The sequence below is a fragment of the Equus przewalskii genome, chromosome 31, assembly GCF_037783145.1.
Source record: "Equus przewalskii isolate Varuska chromosome 31, EquPr2, whole genome shotgun sequence".
In the NCBI taxonomy this organism is placed as follows: domain Eukaryota; kingdom Metazoa; phylum Chordata; class Mammalia; order Perissodactyla; family Equidae; genus Equus; species Equus przewalskii.
Genome location: NC_091861.1, coordinates 24,684,754 through 24,695,347, shown reverse-complemented (window position 1 = coordinate 24,695,347; position 10,594 = coordinate 24,684,754). Strand labels below are relative to the sequence as shown.

The 10,594-nt window shown below is 34.7% G+C and overlaps 1 protein-coding gene across 4 annotated transcripts in view; it reads right to left on the bottom strand.

Moving 5' to 3' along the window:
• Nucleotides 1-2,661: 2,661 nt before the first annotated feature.
• Nucleotides 2,662-10,594, bottom strand: part of F13B (coagulation factor XIII B chain) — a 30,880-nt gene continuing 22,947 nt past the window's right edge. For 2 of the 4 annotated variants that reach the window (XM_008509182.2, XM_070602329.1), the window contains exons 11-12: nt 6,670-6,883; nt 2,662-2,949 (exon numbers count right to left, since the gene is read on the bottom strand). In XM_008509182.2, the coding sequence (XP_008507404.2) occupies nt 2,883-2,949; nt 6,670-6,883 (281 nt within the window). In that variant the 3' untranslated portion in view covers nt 2,662-2,882. Of the gene's footprint in view, nt 2,950-5,278; nt 5,498-6,669; nt 6,884-10,594 lie in introns of those variants that run through there. The other 2 variants (XM_008509183.2, XM_070602330.1) reach the window with 1 other exon arrangement.

The window sequence follows — 10,594 nt, the reverse complement described above, 5'->3', positions numbered from 1 at the left end:
TTTTGGGCAATATCCATTTGTCCCTATCATGAGAAACAATAAAACTCACTTACAAATTATTCCTTCCTTCTCCTTCTCTCCCTTTCCTCCATCATCCATTTTATTGAATGTAAGATCTTTCTTCGTGTTTGTATTTGTTATTTTTTAATATATTTAGAATTCCACTATTTCATTTCAGCTTTAAATTATATTATTTGATTTCCACCCATAACCTATGAAGGAGAGAAGGGAGGGAGAGAGGAAGGAAGGAGAGAATGACAGAAGGAAGGTAGAAAGGAAAGAGATGAGGAAGATACAAAATTAAAAAGTCCATCAATCAGAGAATAATTAAATAAATTATACTATTTCCAGTTTATGAAATAGTATTCAGATATTATAAAGAATGAGATCAAGCCACATGTATTGATATGGTGATAGATCTATTGTATATCAAGTAAAAATAAAAGTCTTAGAACAATAGATACAGTATGATCACAACATGCATCCCATTAAATATATATACACAAATAAAAATATGCGTGTGTGTATATAAATGCATATTTAAGTGTGTATATTCACATCTGGAAGACACAGAGCAAATTCTTTAGACTGCTAATCCATGGACTGAGGAAGTAGATCTGGGGTATTGGGAAGAATAAGAGGAATTTTCATTCTTTACCCTATTTACATTGCATTGTTTGAACTGTTCTACAATGTCAAAGAGTCGCTCCCATATTTGACAAAAATAGCAAATAATTTTAAATTGGTAATTCTTAAAATATACGGTTATAGAAAAGTTTACTTGATGCTAAGTAAATATAAAAGCTGAATTTTTATTTTCTTCTAAGTTATTTTCAAAGTATATAACAAGTTAAAATCCTTGTCAGACTGAACCTTGCAATTGTCTAGTAACTAGTCTTTAATTTATATTTGAGAAGTATATTATGAACTACTTCTTAGTTCAAGCTAGACTTTGTACATTCTCCAGTTACTCCATTTTTCCTCCAAAGGAATCATGCTGAGTTCCCGAATTCAGTTTTAATGTGTAGTGTTCTCCAGTGTTTTGATCTTTCTTTTTTTAAGAAGAAAGAGACAGATATTCATGAATTCTTAACTTCCCTTTGAAAAATTGAAGTTTCTCTGTGCAGAACCTGGCAGCACCCTTGTAGTCTTTGAAATCCCCCAGGGCAATCACCATGTTAGCGATTCTTTGATCTTTGACTTAGCATCCCTGTACCACAAGGATGGCAAATCACCCAAGCAAAGTTTGCTTTCATATTCATCATGATAAAAATTACCTTACAACACAAAGTTCTCTAGAAAGCAAAATGGTCATTACTATAACATTATTCTCAACACCTTGCACATCTAATTGAAGTGATAATTCAGTGAAACAGTTACAGTTTGCCAAATCATTTTGCAGGATTGTGCTTCTTTGTCAAGCAATCCTTTACTTCTTCTATCCTCTCACTCTCTACATAACTTTTTCCTACTTTCTCTGGTCTCCTCAATCCTTTAACTTCTCTTCCCACACGTCCTTCCACATTCTCAGCAGGTGACTTCCCCTCCTTCACAGAGGAAATAGAAAATGTGACATGAATCAACATATTCCAGCCACAAACCCAGTCCCTCCTTCCAGCGAGGAGCAGTTCTCTACTTGTGCTTGGGTCCCATCTCTTCTCACTTTTTCAGGAATCATCTGCAGTCTATTACACAATATATTTCCCCCATATATTCCATGGTCCTTCTTTATTGGCCCACTCCCATTTAATTTGAACATGTTCAAATTTCTCCCATCTTACTCAAAAAGACCTCCTTTATTATCCTGCCTCTGCCTCCATGCCACCCTACATCACTCCTTTTCACTGTCACATTTACTGCCAAGCTCGCTACATTCATGTCTCTGCTTTTGTACTTTACACTTCTTCCTTAACCTGCTCCAGTCTCAATTTCATGCTTAGTGATGCTGTTCCTTGCAAGGTAATCAATAATATCCAAGCATCATTTTCAGTCCTCATCTCTTCCAGTTTTCATTCAAACAGTCCAGCCATTCCTTATCAATTTCTTTTGTTATACATTTTCCTATATCCAATCGCTAAACTTCCGATACCCTCAAAGCCCTGAGCTAGGTCTACTTCTAACCTCACCCTGATAAACTCATCTAGTACCTGAGTTTTAGTAAACATCTATAACTGATGACTCCAAATTAGGCCCAGTGCACTGTTCTGATATCCAGGCTTACATAAACTCCCACAGATTGTGTTCCCAAGGAAGCAGGCTGTGAGATGGAAATTAGCAGCCAAGGAGATTTTTAAGGAATTCTCTCAGGATCCACACCTGAGGAAGGGTAAGGAAGGAGGTAGGATGGGGGAAGTTGGGCTGCAAAGAAGTTTCAACCAGTGTCATCAGCCAACTCTGTGGAGAGCTCTGAAGCTGGGATGACCCTTTAGAGTTGTCCTGAGTTCGAGTAAAGGGGTCTTTTCTTTATAACTCCTGTTGACTAGTCACTGATGCATGCCCCCCTTGGAAGGAGTTATGACCTTGGGAGAAAATGTTCTCTTCATCTGAGGCAACCCCCTTAGGGAGCTGATAAGTGAGAGCTCCCAGCACCTGAGAGAATAAGTCTTCTGTTTCTGAAAGGAATCTGGGTGGTTCATCACAGCATTGACTACAAGAATCAACTGCTTTCTTAATATTTTTACTTGGCTACCCTGCATATACCTCAAAAATAACATGTCCAAGGGCCAGTCTGGTGGTGTAGTGTTTAAGTTCGCACACTCCGCTTCGGCAGCCTGGGGTTCACTGGTTCAGATCCTGGATGCGGACCTATGCATCGCTTATCAAGCCGTGCTGTGGCAGATGTCCCACATATAAAGTAGACGAAGATGGGCGCGGATATTAGCTCAGGACCAATCTTCTTCAACAAAGAGAGAAGGATTGGCAGTGGATGTTAGTTCAAGGATAATCTTCCTAAAAAAAAAAAAATAGTAATAACATTTCCAAAACTAAAATCTTCATGCTAATCTCCACTCCTCAGTTTACCTCTCCTATCACACTTAGATGGCCATCCCATCCACATAGTCAAGCAAGAAACCAAGTAGTCCTCCTAAACTCTTTTCTCTGCCTCATGCCCAGCCCACAGCTAATCAATTCTCATCATCATGATTTCACATTCTAAATGTCTCCTGACAGTCTAGTTTGCACCATCTCTGCTGCTGCCTCCAGTGTAAATGGCTACCATATCTTGCTTGGATAATGGCGTTATTTTCCTTAGTGGTTTTCTTATGCCTACACTTTTCCCCCTTCATCTCAGTCTCTCCTTAATGTTGTCAGCAGTGTCTTCTTAAAAATCTCTATGAGCATCTCATTTCAATCAATAACTTCCAAAATCTTTAATTTGGTCTATGAAGGTCTTCATCATCAGACCTCCAGTCTCTCCAGGTTTACCTTGCTCCACTCTCTTCTTCACTCTCCTCCACTCAGTCCTTACTGGACTTTTACTAGTTTCTTGTAAATACCATGTTTTCTGCTGTTTTCCACATATTCCTCCCTCTACCTGAAATTCTTTTCTTCTCCCCGTTAAAGTCTCAGCCTCAGCATCCAGGACTAGGCTGCATCTCCTGGTGCTCACTACAAAATACATGTCTTTCTTGGCACACCTCATTTTGTAGGGGAATAAAATCTCTTTCTTCCCCACCAGAGAACAAACTCCATAACAGCAGAAGGTGTGTTTTATTCATTGTTTTTTCTCCAGTGCTTAGCATATTGCCTAGCATAGGATATGTGCTCAATATTTGATTTGTGTGGGCCATTCCCTCTACTTGGAATGTCTTCTCTAGTCTTATAAACCTCAGACTCTTTTCCCAGGAAGCTTCCCATACTCAACCTCACTAAAAAAGTTCATTATCATCTCCTCCATCCTACCGCTTTACTTTGTACATGCTTCCATTGTTGCACTTTTCACACTTTCATTTCTTTAGCATTTGAAGTTTACAAACTGGCAGCTTATGGACTTACCTTGCTCACAATATTTTTCAGTTCCTTCCTCCAGATATAAAAATCAGTAGATTTCACAATTAACAACTCAGAAGATATGGGGACTGGATACTATTATTCCCACATGACAATGACCCACCTTGAACAAAGCTTCTGTTTCCTGGGATACAGCAAGTACTCAATATTGTTTATTAATAGATTGATGGTGAATTAATTGAAAAGGATTAATACTTTTGTTCTACTTACAAAACTTTATGGACTTTATAGTAAAAGGTATTTTACTAAAATACCTTTAAAATGCAGAATCCTACATTTAAAAACTAACTGCTAGGAAGGTGTAACAGAGTCCTAGTACCCAGTAGTGCTATTGCAGGTGCTTATAAACGAACTGGAATAACCATTGGAAGTACAGCTGTTACTTCAAACTGAAAAGTGACAATGTGGCTACTTGAGGTCCCCAACAGATATTGGTAATACTGACACTGCCACATTTTTGGTGCTTGCAGGTCTCATTGATTTCAGATTTCATAATCTGCATGATTCCAACAATTTCCTAACTTAAAAAAATTCCTTGAAAGTATAAAATATAAAAATAGCAAGGGTTATTCATTTTTTTTACCATGTTTCTTGGGCAACATTTTAACATGTGGAGAGTTCACTACCTCACAAACAATTTGATTATTAGCTTTGTAGCTAATATTAAAGTTAATTTTAAAATTTCTTTACATTTAGACAGTCTAAAGGGCAGTCTCTTCTGCATTTAATAAAGTAAATCTTCTAATAAAATGTATAGTTTTTTTTATCTCTAGTGTGTTTGCTTCTCTAATATTGACATAAAGAGTGAATTGAAAGTAATGAAAAACCCTAATGTTAATGAATATGATGAAGACAAATATGAATTTTTTGCACATATATTGAAGACAACAATATAGCTCAGTGAATGGACATTAGGAAACAGAAATACATTGATGTGAAGATCATTTTTTTTTTTTTTTGAGGAAGATTAGCCCTGAGCCAACATCCACCACCAATACTCTTCTTTTCGCTCAGGAAGATTGGCCCTGAGCTAACATCTGTGCCCATCTTCCTCTACTTTATATGTAGGATTCCTGGCACAGCATGGCATGCCAAGCAGTGCCTAGGTCCAGGCCCTGGATCTGAACCAGCGAACCCTGGGCCACTGAAGTAGAGCGTGCAAACTTAACCACCATACCACCAGGCCAGCCCCTACAGATCAATTTTGTAACAGATGGAAGACATGCTATAAAGATTAAGTTACATGTCAAATCTTCCAAACTAAAAATGAGGCAACATGTTCTGCTTTTTATTTATAAATAAAGAAAATGTTTAGCATAAACAATTTAGAGTCAAATCTTCAAGCAAGTACAAAAGTAGAGGTTTTTAATTCAACAGTTTTCTTCTAAAAATTGTGTTTTATAAAGGATTTTTTGATGTGTTGAAATGCTATTCTTCTTTCTGCCATTCATTTTTTTGTCCTTAAAGTTCTTGAACAAACAGTATGCTTGACAAGAAAGAGAGAGATGGGGAGAGAGAGACAGAGAGATTTTTAAAACAAGCATCTTTTCTGGTCAAGTATTGATTGTAATTTTAGTCCTTACAACATTTCATATAATTAGTCACTGTTTTAACTGGTGCTGACAAAAACAAGTAACCATTCTTGATAAATGATATCATCAATTCCTTTTTAAACACTCAATGTCATTTACTACACTAACTCCAGTTTTTTACAATTTTTTCTAGGTTATTTGCTTCTTTTTCTCTCAGGAATGAGAAATCCAAAATACACTAAAACATTTAAGTAGCATAATAAAATTTCTCTACCTGATTTTACCACAGTTAAAAAGTTAAAAGTTTTCCACTAATGTGTGTGTTATGAACAGTTTTTTTCTAGAGTGTCCAAAGTATCTAAAAACCTGCCCTTATGTAGTTCATACAGCTCATTGTTTACAGCTACTAGAATAGTACCATATGCCCTTTGCCAGAAATTATTTTTTAATATTCTTAGTTGAACATAAAGTATAATTTCCACTTTACACTGTATCTTCAAAAGGGTCAAAATTCCGATCCTATAAAATAATTATATCATTTTATTTATTAATACTTTTCTCAAAAAATAAGATTATTTTCCATTCATCAAGAAGTAGAAAACATATTTCTTACATTTTCATATAGGAATCACTTTAGTAAGTGATTCCAAATTCTTATGTAGAAATGTGTTCCTGAAAATACATAATTTTAATCATTGTTATTAACATGCTGTTCTATCGGTAGAAAGATTTGTACAACTGCCTTTCCAATCTTTATGACTTATATATGAACTTGTACTTGGAAGTGGGAGAAAATGTGATTTTCTCTCTCAGAACACAGGTTAATTTTTACACATTTAAATATTGCACATTTCAATCGATTTATTTACCAAATTGCCAAAGTGTCAGAAATATCAAATGGCAAACAAGACTTTGACTTCAGACAACTCAGAAAGCTTGTTGAATTGATAAATATTTCTAGGAGTTTGCTTGGATTAAAAAAATAAATAAAATGATTTTTTCCTTTAAAATGACCATAAAGTAGGAGTGTTGTAGAACCTAATATTTCTGAAATTTATAACACAATGAATCTCTTGAATAACAGTTTAACCAAAAAAATTAGTTGAGGGCACAAGCCTCTTCTTACCTTTCTATTTGAACACATCTTGGATAGGTTAACTGCCCTCTGTCACACAGCACTCTAAGTTCAGATCTGATAACAGATACCTGAACTATGTAAGTATCTCTCTTACAAAGAAACTCAATATACTCGCCATGAAGAATATATGGTCTATTGTCAAAATCCCACTTCAGGAGTAAATTATTCTCTTCCATTTCAGCAAAAGATAATGTGCAAGGCTCTAAAAAATAAAAAGAAGAAAATTATCTTGGTACATCTTGGTACTAACAGGAAGCATTGTGCTGCCTACTCATGACGACCTTAAAATTCCCAGGCATTAGAGTGGCAAGCATGTTAGTTAGAATTAAAATTTGTCAGAAAAATATGTTAGAAGCTCATGAAAAACAGTCTGCCACTTATTGCTGTGGTCCTGGATTTCAGAAAAAAGGTATGTTCTGCCAGTCACTTAGCTTTATGCCATTAAGTTTTTCAAAAGATAGCAAACAAAAAAGGTGGTTTTTTTTAGAACATTGGCAGCTACTAATAATCATTGAAATAATGCTATTTCTTTTTCTTCTTCAGGAAGTTCAAATAAAATGCTCATGAGACAAACTACTTGTTTTATTATTGGATAGACTATATTTTATGGAAATGTAAGAACAAGCTGAATTCTCACCACTAAATCAAATTTGATGGCCTGATGGCATACAAAGTGGTTGACAGTTTCTTATCTTTTAAATTTCCACTTATTAAGGAATAACAAGATTGGATTAAGACGTTTTAATTCTAAGCATTGAAAGTATTATTGTGTCCTTCCTTCGTATGCATTAAAATAAAACAAAAACTTAAGATAAGTATTAGGACACTTCATAAACTTCTTGGTTTTTTCCATGATGAAAAGACTATTTCCAAAATATCAAATACCAAATTCTTTCTCAAAATGGGGTTGCTTGCATCCTTATTTGCCTCCTGGATGGCCTAGCACTAATGAGAAGCTTCTGATATGGGTAAAAAGGTCCAGAGTTGCTAACAGGGCATATGAATAATACAGCTATAATACATTAACAAACTTCTTTATTCAATTGTTTTCAACAAATATTTCTTGAATGTCAGATGTTACGCTAGAAATGCTATAGACAAAATAAAAATGGACAAGAATTATTAGAAACACTCTAATAGGATCTTTATAGTCACTGTAAAATAGCTTTGAAAATGAGGTCAAATTGTACTATAGTTTACAATATCATTGTTTTATAAAATGTGAAATTTTCCAAAACAATTTAAAAATTGGTTCATGGACCTTCTGCTCTCTGCTATAACAGAGTAGCCTATATCAGACCAGCACTTCTACTAAGAGCTAGAAAATATGAAAACTGACAGAAAGCAAGTATTTCAAGGAATCAGAGAATTTCCAAGGCAGTCAGTCTCAAGATACTAAGGTCCTGGTAGAAACTCATTCTCAAAAGTTCAACATTCTGTGTGGCATTTTCCTTGTGGGATATTTGTTCATTCTCAGCACAAGCTGAAAGGCTGGGTAGAGAATGGCCAACAACAAACATGGAGCCAGGAAAGCTTTTGAAAATCTCATGGGATTTAGGATACAAAAATGGAAGTTTGGGTCAGCTAGGACAGCCAGGACTTGAGGGGTCAAGAACCCAGAGGGATGGGATGTGCAGAAAATAAGCTTGATCCTCTGCAATGGCTTTTCCCTTGAGCCGTTTACCTATTCTTGACTTGTGCAGAGAGAGGATAAGGAGCCAAGCAGACAGTGAATGAAAGCTCCACTAAGCTTTTGGCAGTCTCCCAGCAATATCAGAGCCAGTCAAGAAGGAGAAACTTTAATATATACACCAAACTCTCAGTGAAGAACCCTGTAGGCTTATAGTCTATAAATAGGGGCAAACAAAGGTCTTAAAACAAGCTCAGAGAAGACTTTGTCTCTAATTGGATTGAGACCAACTGCCCCTACACTATCAGCCAGAGGATGGGATGAGTTATTTGCTGAATAAGATAACATCATCATCCCAAGCTCCTAAAATTTTCCAGGGATAATATTTGACATTGAATCAACTGTTAACAGAAATAGTAAGAAATGAAGCTAAGAGAAAGAAGTAAGCCTACAGATGATCTAGATAGTGGAGTTTTCAGACAAGGACTTAAAGTTAAGTGTTATTAATATGATCAATAAATAGATGTTAAAATGAAATCTTTCATCAGAAAACTTGAATCTACAAAAGAATATGAAATGGAAATTCTAGAAATGAAACGATAATAGATGAAATTGAGAACTCAATACATGAGTTTAAAGCAGACTAGACACATCTAAAGAAAAGATTAATGAACTGGAAGATATATCTGGAAGAAAATTACCAAACTGAAACAAAGAGAAAAAGAGCCTCCCAAACCTGTGAAAAACATCAAGCCACAGTTTCAAGAAGTGCTACCAACCTGAAGAATAAAATGCTCAAAGAAACCCACACCTAGGTCTAACATAAATAACCTACTGAAAATAAAGACCAAGAGAATCTCAAAACCAGCAAAGTACAAACAGAACTTAGTTTCAAAGAAGTAACTTAAGAATGATATCTGACTATTTAACAAAGACTATAAAAACCAGAAAAAGGATGAGATGACATCTTTAAAAAGCTGAAAGAAAATAAGGCCTAAACTAGAATTCTATATCAAGCAAAATTACTCTTCCAAAGTGAAGGAAAATAAAGAAGTTTTCAGACCAAAAATACTGAGGAAATAATAAAGAAAAAATTTTTTAAGGCATATGGGAAATTAGCCCCATGAGAAACAGAGAAAAACATATGAAGATGAGGAATAAGTCATTGATAAACATATGGGTAAATCTTAAAGAATATTGTTGGACAGCATACTATTAATAATATCTTTGAGACTTAAGCTATATGTAGGATGAAAATGCATGACACAGTGTTACAAGAAGTGGGAAGGGTAAATAAAGTTAAAGTGTTCTGGGTCCTAGAGGAGTGGAAAAAGTACTAATTTATATTCAATCATAGTAAGTTAAGGTTGCATTATGTAATCTCTATGAGGACAGTTAAAGGATGCCAAGAGGAAAGTATAATTAGCAAGCTGGTAGAGAGTGAAGCGGTATAAATAAAAAATAAATTGACTTACCCATAAGAAAGCAAAAAAAAAAAAGAAGAAGAAAGAATATAGAACAGATAGGAGATATATCTAGTACAGTACGATGGTAGCTACAAACCCAATATATCAGTAATTATATTAATATGTAATTGGACTAAATACTCCATTATAAAGGAAAAGATTGTCAGACTGAATAAGTATGCTTTAAATAAACTAAATATATATTGCTTATAAGACCTATACACTAAAATTAAGAACCCAAGAGGTTGAAAGTTAAAGGATGGAAAAATGTACACTTTGTAAATACTTGTCAAAAGCCAGGTGGTACACTAAATTAGACTTGAAGGCAAAACCAAACAAAAACAAAGCACTGTGGAAGATAAAGGAAGACTCTTTCAAAATTATACGGGGCCAACACATCAAGATTTAATGTGTTTCAACTTATGTGCAACTAATAAAATAACATCAAAATACAAAACCAAAAATTGACAGAATTACAATGAGAAATGTTTTAAAATCCACAGAATGAGAAACTTTAACACACTTCTTTTGGTAATTGATAGAAAAACAAACACACACAAATCAGTACAGTTATGAATGAACTTAATAATGTGATTAAGGTCACGTGTGAGGGGATGCACTATAATTAGTGTTCGGGTGGTGAACATGACATAATGTATGCAGAATTCGAAATATGATGTACATCCAAAAAAAATAAAAATTAAAATAAAACAAAAAAAAAAGAAAATCACTTTTCCAAATCAAAAAAAAAATAATGTGAAAAACAAAGTTCAATGGACACACATGCCAACAACGACAAAGTTAATTTATTTCAAGA